This window comes from Brachyhypopomus gauderio, unplaced genomic scaffold (assembly GCF_052324685.1).
Source record: "Brachyhypopomus gauderio isolate BG-103 unplaced genomic scaffold, BGAUD_0.2 sc602, whole genome shotgun sequence".
In the NCBI taxonomy this organism is placed as follows: Eukaryota; Metazoa; Chordata; class Actinopteri; order Gymnotiformes; family Hypopomidae; genus Brachyhypopomus; species Brachyhypopomus gauderio.
Window position 1 is genome coordinate 40 of NW_027507423.1, and position 22,278 is coordinate 22,317.

General features: G+C 39.9%; 2 protein-coding genes and 4 long non-coding RNA genes across 6 annotated transcripts; 3 read left to right on the top strand and 3 right to left on the bottom strand.

Annotated features, from left to right (window-relative positions):
* Positions 1-252: 252 nt before the first annotated feature.
* LOC143506902 (uncharacterized) lies at positions 253-2,300 on the top strand (the record flags this gene model as incomplete). Its single annotated transcript, XM_076996484.1, has 5 exons — positions 253-358; positions 522-664; positions 897-1,457; positions 1,602-1,665; positions 1,889-2,300. Coding segments are annotated over 4 exons (825 nt in total), but the record flags the coding sequence as incomplete, so codon positions are not given.
* Positions 2,301-7,573: 5,273 nt separating this feature from the next.
* LOC143506905 (uncharacterized) lies at positions 7,574-9,693 on the top strand. Its single transcript, XM_076996488.1, has 2 exons — positions 7,574-7,734; positions 8,353-9,693. The coding sequence occupies exons 1-2, from the start codon at positions 7,613-7,615 to the stop codon at positions 9,560-9,562; spliced, it is 1,332 nt and encodes a 443-aa protein (XP_076852603.1). The 5' UTR covers positions 7,574-7,612; the 3' UTR covers positions 9,563-9,693.
* LOC143506906 (uncharacterized) lies at positions 8,769-11,244 on the bottom strand. Its single transcript, XR_013128547.1, has 2 exons — positions 10,269-11,244; positions 8,769-10,037 (listed from the first exon to the last, which is right to left on the bottom strand). It is a non-coding gene; the product is annotated as an uncharacterized LOC143506906 (long non-coding RNA).
* A 1,710-nt stretch (positions 11,245-12,954) lies between these two features.
* LOC143506899 (uncharacterized) lies at positions 12,955-14,315 on the top strand. The gene is made up of 3 exons (XR_013128545.1): positions 12,955-13,004; positions 13,230-13,303; positions 13,432-14,315. It is a non-coding gene; the product is annotated as an uncharacterized LOC143506899 (long non-coding RNA).
* A 2,200-nt stretch (positions 14,316-16,515) lies between these two features.
* LOC143506898 (uncharacterized) lies at positions 16,516-18,227 on the bottom strand. The gene is made up of 6 exons (XR_013128544.1): positions 18,157-18,227; positions 17,941-18,058; positions 17,628-17,728; positions 17,363-17,535; positions 17,085-17,258; positions 16,516-16,935 (listed from the first exon to the last, which is right to left on the bottom strand). It is a non-coding gene; the product is annotated as an uncharacterized LOC143506898 (long non-coding RNA).
* A 164-nt stretch (positions 18,228-18,391) lies between these two features.
* LOC143506901 (uncharacterized) lies at positions 18,392-19,980 on the bottom strand. Its single transcript, XR_013128546.1, has 6 exons — positions 19,893-19,980; positions 19,469-19,701; positions 19,210-19,388; positions 19,035-19,125; positions 18,609-18,948; positions 18,392-18,518 (listed from the first exon to the last, which is right to left on the bottom strand). It is a non-coding gene; the product is annotated as an uncharacterized LOC143506901 (long non-coding RNA).
* Between the last annotated feature and the right edge of the window lie 2,298 nt (positions 19,981-22,278).

The following is a 22,278-nucleotide window of genomic DNA, read 5'->3' on the forward strand; positions in this document are numbered from 1 at the left end:
GTGAAGGCCCCAGAGCACTACACACTGTTTTTTGTAATAATTTCAATAGCTTATAAACGGTCCTTCATAAGACCACCAAACAAGTTGTATTGCATAAAGTGCATGGTGTACGGCAAACCGACAACGTTTTTTTTAAAAGTGGGTCGCGACTTAATGACCATGAGGATAAAGTGGGTCCCGGGCTGAGACCAGTTGAGAACCCTTGCGATAGTCATCATGAAACTCATTTTTTCTTCATTTTCTCTACTACAGTCTAAGAAAGCTGGGCCAACAGAAGAGCTTCCTGAGGGCTGTGATGTGTCGGCCCCCAGTGTGAAAAACAAGCAGGCAAAGAAAGACCATAGCAGATGGTTTTCAGGTGAGATTTAGCGTGATTACATGTTACCAAAACATGATGCATTACGAGGTTATTTATTCATAACTATAATTTTCCACAATTTATGTTTTTAGTGACATTTCCTTATGTGCATCATTAGTGTCTGCCTCATAGATGCTTAAAGTAAATGTTTCTTTCACCACAGCTATTTGCTGTACTAGAGTGGAGGAGGCAGTGATGGAGGAGCTCAACACTCCTCCATGTGGGAAAAGTGGTGGAGTCGTATCCACCTCTGGGATTAATCCAGCTGTTCTAACTGAAGAGCTGAGGAATACACTGCCAAGCAATGTGAGTACCAATCTCTGTATCTCTGTCTTCCTATCTGCCTGTGTGTCTGAGTTACCATAGCAACATGAGCCTTTGGCCATGTCTGGTCAGACCTTCACAACATTAGATGTTCTTTACATTAGCATTTTACTTAAAGAAATAATCAGCTTAAGGTTAAAAAAAGGTAATAATTAAAAATCATTAAGCTTTTGGATACTGATGAACTTTTTACACTTTCCTTTAACCTAACTAGATGAAAATGGAGGATTTGATTGAAGTGCTGGAAAAAATCTCGGCATGGGTCAAAGTGGCAGTGAAGGAGGTGGTTGCTCAGGACCTCATCCCTATAGTGAGGAACCTGATGCTGGAAAGGATTGCGGCTCTGGACCGAGTAAAAGCACAAATGAGCTGCAGGGGTACTCGGTCAGTGCTGTCGGATACTGACCTTTCTGAGGAGGCACTCCAGTCGGGCATCGTGAGGAGATTTGTGAAGACTGCTTCAGAAACTTTTCTCCAAGAACGCCTTGGGTTGACATCCTGGACCAAGCCTGACAATGATCACTACGGTTCTAGAAGCGCATCTGTGACGGAGGCTGACGTGGAAGTGAAGCTGTCACTACAGAGATGCTGCTCAGAGCTGTCAGCTCTGATTGCCCTCACTCTGTTCGGTGATGTCGCTGGCATCACCATCTCTTGGACAGAACAGGACCATACAGGCTCCGCTCTGCAGAGTGCAGCACAGACAGTGGACGTGGGGCTGGAGAAGAAATCTTGGTGGTTCAGGTTTCCAAGATTTCTGAAGCTGAGATTCAAGGTATCTGTTTTTAAAATGTATTTATTCCCAGTCACACCATTAGCTTTAGATTCTGCTCTTCTGAATGATTTTCAACCATACATTTATGCTACCGTCAATCATATTTTGAATGATTTTATATCAAATTGTCTGCTCTTTTTAAAGAAACGGACAACCTAAGTGCATGTTCACACGGAGGACCAGGTGGTGGACAGACATATTCCAGATGGTACGCATTTTAGTATTTCTTTGGTGAAGTTTAATTCATGACAGTATTATGTATAAAGAAGTGAGGGGTCCATGGTATAGTAGTCTTCCATGGTTTAGTTGTGTTCTATGGTTTAGTAGTCTTTCCTGCTGCACAACTAATAGGGCATGAACAACAATGACAACAGCATGGAAGACTACACACAGCATCCCTCTCACGCCGTCTGTTTGCTTTGACTTTGCAGGTTTCCAGTCTACCAGTGCTGAAGCACCATCCACCTCTGACAAGACCATCTCTAAGCTCAGGAGAAAGTCGACGCATTCCAGATTGGCAACAGCTTTCTCAAAGATCTGCAGAAAATGAGGGGAAAACACCTACTTGGGTGATATTGCTGGAAGTAGAAAATGTTATTCAATTAAAATGGGGGAAAAAAAAAGAAAACCAGACTGCTTCATTGTGATACCTGCATGACAGAAGGCAACATGCATTGTGTCCTGGTCCACAAACTTCATTACTCCTCTTGTCCTGGAAGTCTGGGTGAAGATCAGGTTGCACAGCTGTCTGTGGTTTCTACTCCAGGAAGAAGCACTGGAGACCTACATGATGGAGAGTAAGAAAGAGACAGAAAAGCAAAATAAAGACTTTGATGGGGTCAGAGACCTGACCCATCACCTGGACTGTGTGTATGTGTATATATATATATAAGAGGAATAACTCACTAGAGGTCCTTTGTCCTCAGGGGGGGAGGGCCGTCTTCCAGGGCTTCCCTGGTGCTGGCCGGTAGAGCCCACGGTCATCTGCAGAAGGGGGGGAGGCAGGTCCTACTGAACCTGTAGGAGGAGGACAGGAAAAGTTGTAATGCTGAATGTGATGTATAGCAAACAATAGCATACAGTTATGTTTGTGTATGTTGTACGTGTTTCAATGGCGACGTATGTAGTCCTGCTCCAACGTAGATGATAGAGTCTAACAAAGTTGGGGCCGGGGATACTCATTTAAATGCAGAGCATAGGATCTTTCAAGGGAGAACTTCACGGGGGCAGCGAGTGTGGCCAGACATGCCGCTAAGCTTTTACTGCACAGTTTTACCAATGTTTTATCCGGTTTAAGGGACTATGTTCATGTGTGTGCTGCACAAATTAAAAAAACAATGGGTGAGGTCTATCGTTGGAGTCAAGCCTGATGACAAGGCATCTCCACAAAGACCAAACATAGTTCAATGTTTTACTGAAAAGTTGGGGAGATGTGTTAGGGTTACACAAACCTCAAAAGATGAAACATTAAACAGAGTGTTAGGGGCAAAGAGAAGAAGGGGCAGATGCACAACCCCCCACGTGGGTGATCAGTCCATGTGAGTCCCAACAGTCCAACATCTAGTCCTCATGTTATGGGGAAAACCGACTTCATCTGAAAAACACACAAATACATACAAACATTTGTTTTTATGTGGGAAAAGTAAAAGGCATGATACATAGTGAGATTAGAACTTTGTATAAGAATCTATTAAAATGCTGTGTAGGTGATTAAAAGCCTGGAGGTGGGCGTGGAGGGGGTCCTCTTGATGTGTCAGGACTGGTGGAGAAAACAGCAGGGTCCGGTGTCTCCAGGGTCTGGGTGTGATTAGACTCATGTGACCTGAAAAGGCCATCTGAACCGATGGAGACACCCTTATACGTCACAGAAACTTCTGATTGCTGAAAAACACAAATAAGAGTAAAAATAAGTGAAGATGCCTTTAGGAATCATTTTCTAAATACCCCATAAGTAAGTCTAAATGTAATCAGGTATGAGGATGCACTAACCTGAAAGATATTCTGCACAGATGACGACGTTGACTGCGTGCACAGGTATATCGTTGCTTCTGTGATGCTGGATTCCCTCCGCTGAATTAACAGAGGACATGCTGATGAGTGTGATTAAGAACGGGACATGCTAGTTTAAAATGCATTTATCCAAGACTCTTACTTATCTTGATGCAGGCCACGGCTTTAGCGTTGGCAAAGTAGTGGAGGGTGAGCTACAAATGCATAGAAAATGTTAGGTTGAAGGACATCAACTGTGGCAAGTCCATTCTCACTGAAACTGAGAACCTGTTCCCATGACTCACCTCTGCATCTATGTTGTAAAATACATTGTTGAGCACCCACCAGTGCTCACTCTCCTGCCCCCTGTAGGCAGATTTGTGCTGGAGCGTCACCTCCACCACCTGCAATCATGCAGAAAAAAAACTTTACCACTGAAATGGACAAAGCTCTTATAAACTGCTTATACTTATATCTGCCAAAAAGCCAGTAATACACATTAAATTCTGAAGGGAACCTTTGTAGCTGACGAAAACGTCTGTGAGAAGGTGAAGGCATACGCCCTGTGTGCTCTGTGCAACGCTTGCTGAGCATGACGCCTCGACTGTGGAGAAAACCAAAAACTTACTTTGCGAGACAAATATGTGCAAAACCAGCATTTTACAATAATTGTGACCAGAGCCTCGCAAAAATAAATAATGGATGCTAGTAGTTCTGCACACAAACTTCCATAAACAAAATGAATCTGGCTAAGAGAATATCCACGAAGTAAATAGCCAGCTCCCTCTCGGATCGGGGAATGGGGCATTAAAGAAGTCGGTGTAATACACACGTTGGTCCACCCGGCGTGCCGTGTCAGTTACACGTTTTTGTATGCCTGAAACGTGAAATGCACACGCTGACATAAAACGACTGAAAATGGACAAGTACCCGTATGATGACGACGGAGACGCCGTGACGCTCTCATTTTTGCTCAGGTATTACATGCTCAATGGTTGTAGGTTAGTATGTTTTGGTAATCTCTATTAAATCGTATTAATCATTTTTTGATTGAAGTGTTTAGGATTTCAGTTAATGTAACACAAATAGTGACATAATTTAGCCGCCCACACTCACTTACAGCGTAGATCTTTATGGGTATCTAGGTATGTAGCTAGCTCTGAAATCCCATAGCTTCCTATCTAGCTAATGAAGACGTATCTGCATTTATGCAAATACACATTAAGTATCTCCCACTAGCTAAATTTTCAGATCTAGCTAGCCAGCTAGTTAGATAAACATTTTTCAGTGTAATTATGATAAAACATTCAACTTTAACAAAATACAACTACATGACAGTTGTAGGTATGAAGTCGACGTTCAAGGGTATAGGATAGTGTAGATAATAATCAAAGAGCCAAACAGATTTCTTTATTTTTACGTCTCTACCCTTGAAGTGTCTCATAATTTTACATAGCCTAGCTACACTGATTGCATGTCCTGTTTATTTCTGATTCATAAATGAGAGTATGCTAGAATTATTTGGACCTACTTGGTCTTTTAGACGATTTTAGAATGAAGGTTTAGCATGATTTACTGCTTTACCAATCAACTGGGTTAAGGTACAGTTGCACAAATTGTCACTATTTGCATGGGTACTAAGAATGAATCTTTCGAAATTGTTTTAAGGGGCATTGACTAATTCTCTGTCTGTGTGTGTGTGTGTGTATTTAGAAATGCCCGGACGTGGAACCACCTTCAAGAAGTGTGTGGCTTGCCACAATTTAATTAATATTGCTTGCAAAGTTTGCACATCATGTACAGCAAAACAACCATCTAAATTAAGACAAAAAAAAAAAAAACTTGACCATAAACGTACGGAATGGGTTCAGGCCCATAAAAGAAATCACACAGCATCACACATAAAAGATGAAGCTTCACTACTGGTATGTGATTGATTTTCATTCTACAGATTTGAAATAATATGGAAAATTATAAATTAGCATTTTAGTGCAAATTATTCACTTTTTGGGGGTGATTGTTTTAGCTTGAGAAATTACAGGCTCTGGGAATACGAGCAGTAATGTTTTTATCAGAGCCTGGAAGGAAGACTGGCTCCTGGGTGTTAGAGACTCTGTCCCCCAGGTGTCAATTTACAGAGACATTGTCTGCCTGTTTAAAAAGAATGCAGTCCCTATTTGACATGGTAGTCCAAGGTAAGAATATTCTGATGTCCTATATCCTGAGTTCTATACTAAAATAATGTGCTGGGGCGTAAGCACAGATAATGCAGATATTGGCCTAACTAGCTTGCCTAACATATCACTTCCATATAAATGTGATTACACTTTTTTCCTTAAATGTAGGATGGATTCATATTGGAGTCCAGGGGCTAGGAGTAGCAGCAACAGCTGTCCAGGGGCCAGCAGCAGTTGTCCAGGGGCCAGCAGCAGTTGTCCAGGGGCCAGCAGCAGCAGTTCAGGGGCCAGCAGCAGTTCAGGGGACAGCAGCAGTTCAGGGCGCAGTAGTAGCAGGTTTGATGCCTCTTATTTTTATTTTTACTTTTTTCTTGTAGTAGAGGTAATTGCAGTCTGTCCACCTTTTAGAAAGAGGATCAAAAATTAACAGGTGTGTTATTTTTAATTCCATACACTCTAACCAATGATTGAGTTTTCACATATCTTATTTTCAACAGTGCGCTGCTCATTTGTGTAAATTACAATGAGTGATTTAATATTGAGTAAGAGTGTGTCTTACTGGGCCCATTCAGCGTTTTGAGGCATCTCAGACTTCTGTACATTTTGGTGATTTTACCTTTATCATGCTCTGTTTATCCCCTTCTCTGTCTGTCTTGGTATTCCATGTGTCCATGTTTTGGTTTTCCCATGTGTTCTGCCACACCCCTGTCATTTGTAACTCCACCTTCTCATCATTTTCAGTTGTGTCTTGTTTAGTTCCTAAGTTTCTCTTTAGTATCTGGTGTGTGCTTTGTTCAAGTCATGTCTCTTCGATCTTGTTTTTTGTTCCTTATATGATTGCCCTCCTGATATGACCCTTGACTGCTATAACTCAGGGTTCCCGCGGGGTCTTAAAAAGTCTTAAAATGTCTGAAATTCAAAACTTTAAATTTAAGGCCTTAAAAGACTTAAAAAACAGCCAGATTTTCATCCAAGGTCTTAAATTTAATTTAGTCAGGTCTTAAAATTTTACCTTAGTTAATTTTAGAAAAGTGTAGTTTAATCGAAACGTCCGGAAGTCAGTTCTGTGTTGTCTGTGTTTGTGCGGGGCTACAGGTGTTGGTACGTGTTAATTAATTAAACTACAAAACCCATAATAACCGCAGGCAGGAAACGGTCCTTGTCACGAAAAGCCTTCACGCAATTTTGTGCCTCATCCCCGCCGTCTTCGCTATCGTCAGTGCCGGTGTTCTGTCGATTTTTCCTACCCATCGAAAATTCATACCAAGGCTTACTGCGCATGCGCAAGTCGCTTTTACGTCACTATTTTGGTGGCCGCCTACTACACCCATCGATTTTTCCTGCCTGCTAGCGAATTTCAACAGTGCAGTACTATTTAGTCCTTTCAATAGTGCAGTAAGTTAATTTCTTGTTTATAATTCCTTCTTTGTTTGCAATTGCTATGTTTTCAACTGTGCATTAAGTTAACTAGTTGATTAAAATGTTTTAAACAGCGCCGTTTTACTACCTGTTATTACCTATTTATAGGGACTTGGATATTTCCGCATGATAATGATTGAGCCGTGTAATAATACACTAATACGCAAAATAAAACTTTTATTTTAAAGCTCATCCTACTTTTTAAACGCTGATTTGCGCTACATTACAACGTTTCCATAAGGTAAACAAACTAGAGATACGTCTACAATACTACTTTTTAAACACTGATTTGCACTACATTACAACGTTTCCATAAGGTAAACAAACTAAGAGATACGTCTACAAATACTACTTTTTAAACGCTGGTTTGCGCTACATTACGACGTTTCCATAAGGTAAACAAACTAAGAGATACGTCTACAAATACGCGATGCCAACGGACACGGTAGGAACATTCGACAAGGTAGGAAAATTCGACAGACTAGTCTATGGGGTTGTTAAGCTGTGACGCATCATCTTTGCGAAACTTCACGTCCGGGTCCAAACACTTGCTGCATTGAGTCCCTTAATATGCCGCAGTGCTGTGTGCCCTGCTGTTTTAACAGATCCGAGTCTAAAACAACGACCCTTTTGTCTTTCTACCGCTTTCCTTGCAATGAGAAAGAGAGAAGAAAATGGGTGCAGTTGATAAGGTAAGTTCTATTTCTAAAAAAAATCTTGACAGTGCCTCCGTGGGCGCTAATGCTAGCTAGCTAACCCCACAGAGAAAAAAAAGCCAACTTGCCCCTTTTTGGATTGCTTGATATTCTAGCTATGGGTTTAATACAATGTTTCTTGCCACATACAGATATTTTAGTTCTTGTTTTGTTTTATTTGTTGTCCAGCTAAAGTAAAACTAAAGTAAAGATAGCTCTGGTTAACTTAGCTAGTGGCGCTAACACTAGCTAGATTAGCTAGCTCGTAAAAGGCAACACCAGGATATCTTTTCGGATATCCTTGATATATTGTATGGATACACACACAACAGTTAGCTGATCAGGAGTGTCCGTAAAAATACCAAGCAAAAATACAGCTGATGCTACTGTTGCATCCTATATTTACCTTTTTCAGTATGCATATACATTACTGCTTAGCCCGTTTCCATTAGTTTATTACTGCCGTACACTTACCATACATAATTCTCACATTTTATTGCAATATATATATATACACACACAATTTTATAAGGTCCTTATTTCTTTAGCACTTTGTTAGAGGAACCCAAGTAAGCTGTGACTAATGATTAATGATAATTTTTTCTTCTTTTACAGACGTGAAAACTTCACCCCAAACTGCAACTCCAGGGTGTGTAGTTGGCACTTTCCCAATGGCAAAGCTGCTGGACCTTCGCGATTCGCTTGGAACCAGGGAAAGGCTTTTCATTTTCCTGACCACCCCAGCAATCCCCCTAAGCAGAAGAAGCAGATTGTCCCTTCCAGTGATGATGCAACAGACACAGGACACACAGCTGACATGGCAACCCCACAAACCCCTACTACATCCCAACCAAGTCTTGTCATGCTTGAGGTTGAGAATGACATGCTTAGAGAAGAGAACAAAAAATTGAAAGAACAGTTGGAGAAACAAAAGCAAACCTTTTCTTTCAGTCAGATTTCCTCCCATCCTAACAAAGTCCAATACTACACTGGATTACCTGATGCTGCCACAGTATTTTTTTTGGAAGCACTTCTTTCTAGATTTGAGCTACAGTATCATTCTGATTGGACTGTCCAAATTATGCCCCTTATTGATCAGTTACTCCTTACTTTGATGAAGCTTAAATTGAATTGTGGCCATGTAGACCTTGCAACAAGGTTTAATTGTAGCACAGCAACTGTAACTAACATCTTTACCACCATCATCTGTGCTCTGTATGATATTTTGTATGTCGGTCTACTTGAAAACATCCCCTCCACGGCCAAGAATCAGACTTCGCTGCCAGACTGCTTCCGACCTTTTCCTAACTGTAGAATAGTCCTTGACTGCACAGAGGTTGCTGTCTCCAACACAGAGAGGCTTGACACACAGTGTCATTTGTACAGCCACTACAAAGGACGGACCACGCTAAAGGCTCTAATTGGTGTGGCTCCCAATGGTGTGATTACTTTTGCCAGTAACCTGTACGGTGGGAGCGCCTCAGACAAGTCAATAACAGCTGACAGTGGACTTCTCCAACATCTACAAGCAGGTGATCTGGTTATTGCAGACAAGGGCTTCACAATTCGGGACATTTTGCCAGAGGGAGTTCTTCTTAACACCCCGTCTTTCTTGCTCAACGGACAGTTTACACAGGAGGAAGTAAACAATAACAGACTTATCTCCTGTGCAAGGATACATGTGGAGCGGTCTATTCAGAGGCTGAAACTGTTTTGCATTTTGGACCACATCCCTTACCAGTACAGGAAAAATGTTAACAAGATACTGAAAGTATGTGTGTGTCTTACAAATTTGCAAACCCCAATTCTCCGTGAAATTCAATGAAATATCTGATGTATGTAAATCAGTTAGCAGGACAGTGGCAAATTAAAACATGTTTACAATTATTGTGACTGAAGAATGATTTACACAACTTTGCAGAAAACCTTTATTAAAAAAGTAAAACCAGATTAAAATGTTTGTCTTTTTTACATTCAGGTAAATGTACATTCAGATGTAGGTTGCCTTGGATCTGATGCCAATAGTGGTGAGTTTGTTTTAGTTTGAGGGAACTTGTCTCTTCATCCAGCTCTAGAAAAAAGTCTCTCTTACTCTCTGCTGCCTGCTGGACAGTCTTAGTTCTGGCGGACCATGGGCATTTCACCTCAATGATGCAGTCATCAGACACTGTCCCATCTGGAGATCCACCAAGTAGACCACTGTCAGACAGGAACAATCCCCTCTCCTGGATCACCACACCAGCGTCCGCTGTGTACTGCTGCTTTGCCCGCGACTCATGTAGGATTCCCCAATCACATGCCTTTAATAAAAACACAGTCACTTACTCTTAGATACACATAACTTAAGTTGAAATATTCATGAAGACCCACAACTTACTTTAGATCCTTCTTTGAGGTTGTACTGGCCAAGCAGTGTTTTGAATAAGGAAGGGGGGTAAGATTTCCAGGTTTGGAAACCGCAACTTAAAACTGCATAGCGTTAAGCTAATAAACCATGCAACATTGACATCAATTGCAAATTATTTACTAACCTCGTGATGTGGATGGGGCCATCTCAGATACTCTCTTGGCTGCAATTTCGTCCGTTTTCGGTGTCTTCGCCCTTTTCCACACGCATTCTACATCGGTGCGGGACACGTTTTTCTCCACCCAAATCAACAAGGCTGCCATATGATGGCACTTGTCTTTACCGATTGGGCAAACGCAGCTGCTGTACCTCACTGCCTGACCCTCAACGTGTACCTGTATTAAACGTTATTTGACCCATACTCACTTCAGTCACCACACCTCAACCTCAATTCACCTCAACTCACCTCAACCTCGTAAATCGTCTTTTTCATGGACGCCTGGACTCTACCCCTAAATATACCACCTGGGAGAACAGATACACTTAGTACTCTATTGGAGTTGAAAGAGTTTAGACCTTTTTTAACCCTCAATGGTGCCTCACTAAAGAACGAAGTTATCGTAAACAGGTTTACAGGCTCCGCCATCCTTGTTTGTTTGGACCCGGAAGCGGCTGAAACGTCACGCGTGTCGTCACACTTAACAAGCGGATAAATACTCGCTGCCAGCTGATACGGTAGGAAAATTCGACAAAGTAGGAAAATCCGACAGAACACCGGGTCCCGCCGGACTCCACCGCAGTATCACTAGTGCTTCGGCTAATGATATTCGGGCTACATTAGGATAGAGTGACGGCAATGTTCCCTGGTTCGAATATCGCGAAAAAGTTTTCGTGTGGACTAAACAAATCGCATATATAGCTAGATTTGGCTTGGCAGACTTCATCAAGAGAGAGTTGATACGCTCTTACCGGGCCGTATGTGTTAATGTTCGATGAAAGCTTTAATTCAACCACAAAATCCAAACGGCTGGATCTTCATGTTCGGTTCTGGAGCAATGGATATGTGCAATCGAGGTACATGGGCTCTCATTTCATGGGCCATGAAACAGCGCAGGATCTACCAAAACTTATCAAAGTAAGTGATCCTTACTTATGCTCCACTTATGTCTTCTTTTCAATGTGTTAACCATTTTATACAATTAGGCTACAATACAAAAACATCTCAGAACCATGTACTGTCCATGGCATTGAGTTAGAGAAATGTTTCAATGCATGCTAAATCCCAGCTAGAGGAAATAAAAATATATTTACTGTGTTAAATCATGTAAAATAAAAAAAAACAACAACTATGCCCTGTAGATGGGTTATGTCATGTTTTGAAACATGTTCCACTGTCCCATGCTCTGTTTCATGGATTGCACATGGTTTTATTTACATTGGACTGATGTATTGCCTTTTAGTGGGCATATATACATAGGGTAAAAACAGGTAGTGTGTCCCAACATTTTCAATGTTAACATTCAAATTCATATTCAGCATGGCTAGACAAAGTAAGTTGGTTTCATCGGGATAATAAATAGAAAAGAAGGTAGGAGGTTAAAAAAGTTTTGTGTGTTAAGATACAGATGGCCTGGGGAAAGAAAATTCTGAGCCTTTATTTAATTAGTTAATTTTATAATTTCATTTATTTCAGTAATTTAACCAAAATGTAACATTTTAATAAATTTTATCAGCTGCAGGGTGTGAGGATTTTGGTCAAACCATGCCTTAGACATACTTGAAGATAGGCTGAGTCTACATGTTGTTAAATGTATAATGTGTGTATGATTATTTAATTAAACAAGGAGGTGGAGGCAGAAAACATGCAAGAGGACACAACTGGCACACACAGACTCATATGTGACTGTCACAATGCATGGAGGTGTCACAGGTTCCCCTCACCAAGGAACTCTTAGCATCTGTGGGTGCAGCCCGGTCAAAATACTGACTCTTTCTGGATCAGGAATGAATCAGGAAAGAAAAGGAATCCCAGAGCCAGAAAAGAGAGCTGACTGAGCAGTCTTTAGAGGACCTTAAGAAAAGGAAGAAAAGCTTGGAAGACGTATCCACTTGTCTTGCTAGAGAGGCAAATTCTCTTGCAGAAGAAGCTGAGGGCAAGACTGGATCCAAGATGGCTCAGCTCCTTTCCAAGTCAAATGCTGAGATTGGTACTGAAAAGGAAGAACTCAGAGATATGTAGGGTGAGGTTGTATGTAGATATGCTAGTGTTGTGTTGGTAAGGTTGCTTGGGTTGAGAATGTTACTATTTTGATTATCTGTTTTAATACTGAATTAATGTAATCCTGTAACTAAATTAATCAAAATAAAATGTTAAGAGTTTCTGGGATCATTGGATTGTTTGTGGTAATATGTTGTGTTGGTCTTAAATTTCACTGAGAATGGTCTTAAAAGGTCTTACAAAAGTCTTAAATTTAACTCACTGAAACCTGCAAGAACCCTGTAACTGTTTTGGATCTGCTCACTGTATATCTTGCTCTATTTAGCGAATGCGTCTACCTACTTATTGCTCAGTGCCCCTGGTGTTACACCATGATGACTGTTGATGAGTAGACACACCTAATCTTTGGACACATTGTTTTTGGAATGTGATGCCACAATCATCCAGTGTCTGTCTCTCCATGTCAGACCATGTAGAAGTGACTTTCAGTCTATGGCGGATAAAAACAAATCCTAGTTATTGTTTCTAATGACCTAGCTGTGTTTCTAAACATGTATGCCAATTAAATACTGCCTTGATAATATACTGATATTTCTTTTGTACTCCAGTGTATACTTTTATTTAAATTGTTTTTTTTTTTGTTTGTTTCTGCCCCAGGTAAAGCCAAGAACAGTGGTCAGTCACAGACACTCAAAAGGAAAGGTATGTTTGAAGAACTTCAGTATGGCAAGTATAGTCATACAGTAGTTGTATCTGGAGCCTGTGCCTCTGATTTAAAGGGAGCCTTTTTTTTAAGGTTTTCTAAACAAGTTTCTAACATTGATTTTATTGTCCTTTTATCTTTTGATTTTGTTTGGTTACATCTATCATCTTGTACTACAAGGCTTTATTTTGAAAAAATGTGATTTTATTCACTTATTTTCGTAGAATGTCCCCACACATTGACAGAAAGTCAGGAATTTTACCCTGTGAAGAGAATAGTCAGATGCAGAGTTGTTCAGGTTAATCCTACACCCATCACTACAATCATGCCATTTTACAAGCAAATAGTCATGTGTATATTGACTAAAAATGCATATTGTTATTAAAATTAATGAGTTAGAAAACTGAAGAGTTTGAATTGTTTCAGGGCAAGAAAATGAAGCAAGTGGAGTGGGAACCCTGCCTGCTCTGGTATGTATGAATTTATGCAACTATGCAAACTTTTATACAACCACTGGACTGCAAGTCATGGTACTGGTACTAAACTTTCATTTTTAGAAAAATCCCAACATTTGTGTAAACAACTTGGTAGCTGAACATTTGATCAGTTCTAAATATTCACTAGCATATTGCAGTACTAGATCTTTTCATCTAACGTTGTGTGGTATTTTTATAAGTCTGTCAGTGATGCCAATATCCAGGACTTTTTATTTACAATTTCTTCAATTACCCATGTGTAGCACATCAAAACATTGCACACGCTGTAGTAAGACTTGCTGGAAATTTAAAGTGGGAACGCAGTTTTTATATAAAAAAAAATAATTAATGGTTTGAACTTTTTAAATATCAAGGACAACAGACTCTAGTTTATACTGATATCTCCCTTGTACCTTGTTTTGTTTTTGCAAAATTGTGTACTTTGTTCTACATTGTAGTGAACTATGCATTGCATGAATTTAAGAGATGTTGGGCTTGGTGCTTTTGTTTAGCTATTTTTTTCTAAATGCATTTAAATGCTATTTTTGCTTTGTCCCTGACTCCTCCCCTTGGGCGTGTGCATGTGTGGTTGGCGTCCGTTTTGTCACCTGTGACTCATCCCGTCAACATTATGTGCAGTTGGGTCTTGTATGTGTCAATGTAATTATCATCACTCTTTGTCCGAGTTGATCCGAGTATTACCTCGTCTCGGCATCTTGCCTTCCCTCGTGTTACAAAAATACACTTAAATGTTGTATATGCAATGGTTTTAATGTCATGAAAGTTTACACCACAAATGTCTGTAAAGTTCCGAGCTTTGGGCCTGGGTGCATCCTAAAATACCCACACTATGGTGGGGTGGGGGGGGGTGGGGGGTTGATTGGGAACCACTGGTGTAAAAAATAAATGGGTTAGGAACAAACTCGCGTACTGGTAGGGAACAACAAACAGCCAAAAATTCTTGCTCAATCATTCAACAAGGTATATAAGCGTTATAACATAACGCGGAAGTGCCAAGTTAAAGACCATTACGCAATCGGAAACAGCCACATCCAGAAATAAAGCCTTTAATACAATAAAATACGGACTGTGTTTACAAGATAGGACCGGGTTTAGCATATTTAGTTGCTAACAATGATGGCATTTATTTATGTATTCCCAGTCTTTATAGTCTAGTTACATCGGTTCTCCACAGATTGGGGAAAAAACGGAAATGGCATTCCAGGAATGACCATATGGATTCAGTGTGAGCCTGCATGGCCCTGTAGCCCTCAGACTGCATTGTCTTATCGCGATACATAGCGAATGCGTAGCGAAATGCTGTTGTTTTTATTTATTTGTTGTCTTATACCAGATATACTACTGCTGCTGCTATTTTGTTTATACGTTCGTGCTATCTGTGTGCAGTATGGCAAGGGAAACGACTCCTTGACGCTGATCGTAACCCTAACCCTAACATATCTTCATGAACTACAAACAGCGCCATATTGTTCCAAATTCCTTCACACTATGCATATGGCTATATAGGTTTATTATTATTATTATTATTATTATTAAAGTGTATTGTAGCAATATGTGAGATATACCTGAATAAAACTTGGAATTTTTTAAATAAATGTTTCTTCTCCCTGTAAGATTAAAAGTCAAATTTATGTATATAGTGCTTTTTACAACACATGTCACAAAGCAGCTTTACAATCGCATGGGTCTAGAGCCCTAATGAGCAACCCTACCTTGAGCCTCAGGTAGGAGGTGCCTGTCCACTGGCTGTAATGGTACATCAGCCCACGACGTTGGTGTCACAGATGTTATTACAAAGAGCAGACCAGTTACCCCTATTAGATCTCACATTGATCTGTAAATTAATTCTTAAATTTGAAGTATATATTTCTAGTGGGTGATGCTGGTCCCCTGGGGGTATGTAAACTGCAAAGCTGTCTGTCAGTGACATCAAATGGGCTGTGCTACATTACTGTATAATTTTCATTTTAAATTGAACTTGCTGCTCATGCATGATGGTTGAAATGAGAATTGTAATCATAAAGAAAATACACATGTAAACATATTATACCTGTCACGGTGAGGGGGCCGGGTCGCCACCAGAGGGCGCGCATCCCGGCCAGCAGCCGATCCCAGCACACACCCCCGCAATCACCATCATACTGAGCACCTGTTTCTTGTTTACTTTGCTCTTCTTAAGCCCGCAGGTCGTCTGGTCCAGTGCTGCACATTGCCGCTACATGAGCGTCTCTGGTCTCTGCGTGTCCGTCACTGCGTTCCCTACCTGCGTGCGCGCTACGAGCTTTACCTTGCATCACTTGCAGTGCGTGCTTTAGGAGCCTTTCTAGTGTGCGCTACGAGCTTTACCTTGCATCACTTATAGTGTGTGCGCTCAGAGCTTTACTGGTGTACGCTACGAGCTTTACCTTGCATCACTTGCAGTGTGTGCGCTAAGAGCTTTACTGGTTTGGTTGCCATGGACAATAAACATCCTTCTGTTCAACCCCCGTCTCCGGCTGCCTCTGTCCCGACGCCTCCGGCGTCACAATACCTATGAGTTAATTAACCTAATTCCAAAGACAGACATCTGATTTTTTAAAGTCTCCAATCATAAAAGTAGTGAATTGTATACATGTTGCTAGGTAGTTGGACTGCCACTAGAGCCCTTTGACCTGGTTTTAATAGGAATCTTATTTATAAGGAGTATAAAAGTACTAGATTGTTGGAGAGATGACTATGGGAATCAGGGCTTTATACTGTGCAAATTCTTGAAATTCTCAATTCTGACAGTCTTCAGTTTGCACAATTACATTTAAATGTACAATTTCTATGTATGGTGCATTAACATAATGTGTTCAACTACATTAAATAGTTGAACTGCCACCAATTTCATTTATTTCCACTTAATAGTTTATATATTTGTAAATTACTCATGATCATAAGTCATCAGGCAGTGAAACAAATTGATTCACATTTCTTTATTATACTAGCGCGCAAAGGACACTACACAATCTGTACAGAAATGTCTGCATATTATTGTCCAATAAATCATACATCAGACAAGTGAAGAGTAAAGGCTGGGTGAAAACAGATATGAAAGCAGTCAAAAACCAGAACAACAAAAACGCAAAAAGAGTACACTACAAATCAAGTTTGGACACACCTAAGGACTCTGTCCTTAAGGTGGGGCTTGTTAAAGACTGAAGTCTTTTGAACAGTCTATGAAAATAACCTTACTAAACATCCTCCCAATCACTATCATCAGAACTCTCATGCTGAAGTATTTTGTGCTCCTCTGGTGTATCCTCAGTTCCATCTCCAGGGAGTAGGATAGCATTTGGTCCTAATGCCATCCTATAATTTGATAAAACGACGTTAATTTTGTGTTCCATATTTGCAAGTGTCTCTCGAAGAAGGCACTGCAGCCCACGTTGTCCGTCCTCTGTAAAAGTACCTACAAAGGTAAAAGAATGTTATTAAAAATGTCATGTCCAGCATCTTACTAGATTAAACTCCACCATACAGAGAAAAGCAGGAAGGGGTTATAATCCTTATACTCATGATGCATGAAACGACCAGGTGTAAACTGGAATAGCTACTTACAATGTTTCCCAGTGGATAATTCTGCTATTAGTGTGCCAATACTCCCTGCCTGGCCTCTGAGATAGGAGTAGTGCTGTCTCATCTCATGCATTAGGATGACCCTTTCCTCTTGAAGCCTCATTTTGAACATGTAGGCATCAAAGATCTTCTTTTTGGTGAAGACACTAGTGGTTTCTAAAGACATAGGAATTACCATCACTCATGATGAGAAGATAAATACATACGTTAAGGTAGGATATAACAAAGATTGCTGCAGAAACACAAAGACTGTCCCATACCACTTCTACAGATCTCCCACGGCCATATTAAACTGTCTGCCCCACCATCTCCTTCTGCGTATTTATGCGGCCCTCCTCTGGTACTTGTTCATTGTAGCACTTTATTGATTCAAAGAGTTTTCTCTTTTCCTCTCTCAATTTCTTTCGCCGCAAATGATGAATCTTGTTGCTGTCTAGAGTTAGCATGGACAAGTTCCAATGTATAAACATTTCAAATAACTGATAAACAATATCAATTGGTAAAAGAAAGGTAGATAAAACATACCAGTGTTATTATACAGACTTGCTTTTTTCTGATGCACACCAAGAAACGTTCAATTGAGTGTTGAAGGGCATGTTGGCTACTACAACTGGTATGTATGGAATCTAAAACAAAAAATTAAAGCCAATGCATAAATTTGAAAAGTACATAGTCATACTGATTGTGGTACTACTTAATTTACATAATAAATAAAGTATAATATTAAAAAAGATTCCAGACTTGTGCTGCATCCACAATTACCACTACAATACTAATTCAGATGTCAGAAATAGGACTAACCACCAGCTTTAGCATAAAAGATCATGTAATATCCTACCATCTGTAGCCCATAGTCTGACATCACGGACCCACTCCAGAACCCTGTTCTCAGGGCATCCAAGCTCGCTGCACAAGTCCTCTAGCTTCTTGTTTGCCATCTCTGTCCTGCGAACAGTCTGAAAAATGGTTGGTGGTGGGAAGCAACAATGAGACAAATTGACTAAATGTTTCCTCTGAGGTAAAACAGCAACACTACATTAGTATGGTCAGTTACTTTGATGTATCTGCTGGATAATGAAAGATGAAGCTAATCTGCTTCCGCAGGTTCCATCCAATGGCGTGAACAGTCGGCATATCATTCCCAGCTTTAGACAGAACGTTGAAGACAGTAACACAGACTCACAAATTAGAATCCTTCATTAGAAATGATCTCCATACTAGATTAAGACCATGGCAAATATGTGATGACAACCAAATAGAGCCAAAAAAAGGATCTGTTTATGAAAGCACATACACACCAGACTTTGTCATGTACTTTGTTGTCAGGGCACAACGCGAGAGGTAACTGTTCATCATCTCTACCTCCTCCCCTGCAGTAGTGCCAGCGCCATCCAAAGGTCTGCCACTCCAAACAATCTAACAACATTGTGAGTAAGTCATTTTCCCATAAAAAATGGTTACGGTAATTATTATTAATGGTTATGTTTATTAAACATAACACTGTACCTCACACTTTGTTGAATGGGCCTTTGCATGCATCACAGACAGAAATGGGCTCATTTGCAGTAAAGATCCCAGTTCTGGCATAGATATTGCCACTTTCTCAAGGTAAGGCCAATACCTGCAAGCAATGTCAGTGCAATAGAAATGTGCATTTGTGGCTGCATGCAGCTCCTTCTGTAGGAACAAGGGATATGCAAAAATCTCTCCCCTGAACATATTGAGAGCTTTGAGTAGTATTCCAAGTCTGCAGACAAAGACCCTCTTCATCAAGTTTGTGAGAACTTCGTGCAGTCTCACGTGCGGCTGACCACTGGCTTCTACCACATGTTCCTTTGCCTTGAGTCTGTTTAAAATAAATTTAGTTAGTTACAAATATAAATATATACACATTTGAATAACAAGGGCAGAGAGAATTCAAATTGTACTAACATTTTTCACTTTACCCCTGACCTCTTCAACAAATGTGTACACATCAGTATCTTTTGCAATAAAGGTGCCAGGAAAGTATGATTCCTCTGACCTTTAACATAAAACAAAAAAGCCATGGAATTATACCTAGTTACATACATTTTACATACATTTACTATGAATAAAGCAGCTTTACCCTGCTGACTGTCGAAACCTATAGAGTTTTCTGTTGCCATCTGCACAAACGGCAGTCATGTTCGGGGTACAAGCAGAGCATGTGAAGTGGTCCACAAAAGCCATTTTGTCACACTGAAACTTGCAGAATGAGTACTCCATGAAGCTTCTCTGAAACATGTCTCCATGTATCTTCCCAAACTGCAAGGTTACAATTTGTTAAGTTAAAATGAAAAGTCCTAAAGAACACCTAAAGATATATTACTCCACACTGGACTTACCCTTCCAAACTGCTGAGTCCTCCCATCCAACATCTGCAAAAAACTTTGCCTTGATAGACTAGGTGCAGCAGTTTTCATTTCCAAAAACGTATGGAAAACATCTATTGTAAACAAGGTCTCAGCATTTACAGATGCAGGCCAATAACCCCTTTTTATGAGGTCGCTCCTATCTGGTGTCCATTGTGTCTGGCATAATCTACACACTGTAACTGGTAACCACAGATCATATCGACCTAAAACAAACAAAAAAAATAAAACAGAAGGCTCAGGCTATTTTAGTCAACAAAGTAAAACAGTTTTGTATAATCAAGAATATATACTTATTTTATCTGAATCTCTCATATGGTGCATGTAACATTTTTAAGATCAAGTCCATTCATTTCTAAATCTGGCTCAATTAATTTAATTACAAAAGCCTACATACCATTTATGCAAACCAAAATGACTCAGTTAGATTTTCTGGGCCACAGGAGCACAGTGGGAGAGGTCTTACAGTAGGCAACAGGCATGCTGAAAATAGAAGCTCAAATAATGAATAACCAAGTAATTTAATACTTAACATAAACAAACCTACACAAAAATTAATTATTTAAATCACTTATACAAAATCATGAATTCTCTACCTTGATTACATTGTATATATTTCCCATTTTCTTTCATGAAGCTCACAGTTGGGGCAATACGCCTGAAAAATCCCTCAATGAATGATTCCCTATTATGGAGCGTCAGTTTTTTGTGTCTGTGTATGCAGGGCCGGCCCTTCCATTAGGCGACATAGGAAAATGCTAGGGGCGCCGTCTGTCCAGGGGGGCGCTCGCGTGCATGCGGTTTTTTTTTTTTTTAACAAATGAACAATTAATAAATGTGAAAACAAGCAAAGTCCACATAATCATAATTTCATTGTTTAATAATATTAGTCAAATTAATAATTCTTATAATAACAACACACGACACCTATCACCCGCGCGCCAACCCGCCCTCCCCCGCGCGCTCTGCGCACCTCGTTACTGTTTCTCTGTGGGGAAAAAGACACCACAGAGTGAGTGACATCTCCTCGAAAAGACGTCAAAAAGGTAGAAGTCCTCTGGTGCCCAGGGTAGTAAAAGGAGAAAAGTGGAGGAAGAAAGGTGGCAAAAAAACAGGTAATATAATGGTAATATGTGGTGAATTAACACTATACCATTGGCGTCAGGGACTTCAACACCTTCTCTGAAGGTTAATTGATCTTTAAAAGGATGCTTTATCTATTATATGTAATATATGTTAATAACGCTTCACCAATAATTTGTATTTTCCCTATAAATCGGCTTTCAAATCCACTTTTCGTGCATGTGATGGAAAAAAAAAAACTTAGTGCTGAAATAAAAAATCAACCAATCAGAATATTTCACACTGTTGTTTCTAGGTAAAAGAGAGAAAGGCCCTCCCCCCAGGAACTTCTGTTTATCTGTCACCTACCCTTGTCTTTTACATTGAGAGCTTTTATTATAGATTGGCAGTTTTATCAACCAATCATATTATCGAATTAGAATCGTGGGGGCGTGCTCCAATTGTCTCTCATTTTTATTTGAAACAAATCCAAAATGTTTCCAATCTGTAGCTGTTGTGTTTTTCTTTTAAACCAGCTCTCTTGACTCACAACTAACACTCAATCGTCATTGTGGCTTTTCCCCTCTGTATGATCTTAGTGAAAATAGCCCCTGTCATCATACTGCCCAATCCTAGTAGGTGCTATTATTAGCTTAGCTCAGCAAGTTTTTTAAATAAATATATATCAGATGCACTTTTGAAATAATAATGTTGCAGTAGGCAAATTGCCCTAATTTGCACTGGTGGTAGTTGTTGTTTTTAATTTTTTTACATTTAATATTTATATTTAAAAGTTGTTCTCTGCACTACGTTATGTAAAATAGTTTTAAAATATTTTTTGTGCAACACCTTTATATTTATTGCTTGTTATATGGTAATATTTAAGTCATTTGCTTTTTATTTGTTTCTTTAATAGTGACACAATCAACCCAATGATTGATGATACAGGGGGCACCAGCCAAAATCTCGCCTAGGGCACCACATTGGTCAGGGCCGGCTCTGCCAGAAACTATCTATCCTTCAGTGATTAATAAATCCAGTGACATCAGCTATGTGTCATAAGGAGTTCTATATTCAGACTCTTGATGTTGTGCAAATGTTGTTATAAAAAACAGAGGAGTAAATATGAGAGAATTAAATTAATATAAGAAAAGCACCGAAACAGGCCACGGTCAAGGTCATTTAAAGAGTATTTTGGCATTTTTCCCTTACCATCTTCTCCCTCAAACAGCCGAGTCTTTATGCCAGAAATCATTTCTAGGGAGAAGGCAGAATTAAACCATATCCAGTAGCAAGAAACACCTTCAACACTCAAAAGGGGCAGGGGCTGAAATAAGTTTCATCTGTGAGCTTTGAAAAATGTAATGATCCTGACCTGTTAGAAATTCTTTCCGCAAAGCACCAGTGTCAACACCAGGTTCTCCTATGAATGTAACTTTTAAGGGGTTGACCGGTGAGCTGTGTTTCTGCCGCTGCTACAGTGTTAGTCCACGTTGCAAGAGATTTATTCTAGACACACAGATGCAGAACTCTTTGCACGTGTCAACCTGAGTAGCCAGCCATTGCAGTACATCCTCCTTACTGTAAAAAATTATATTTCACATTATTTTATTTTTTATTTTTTAATATACACTACCGTTCAAAAGTTTGGGGTCACTTAGAAATGTTCTTATTTTTGAAAGAAAAGCAGTTTTTTTTTTCAATTTAGCTAACATTAAATG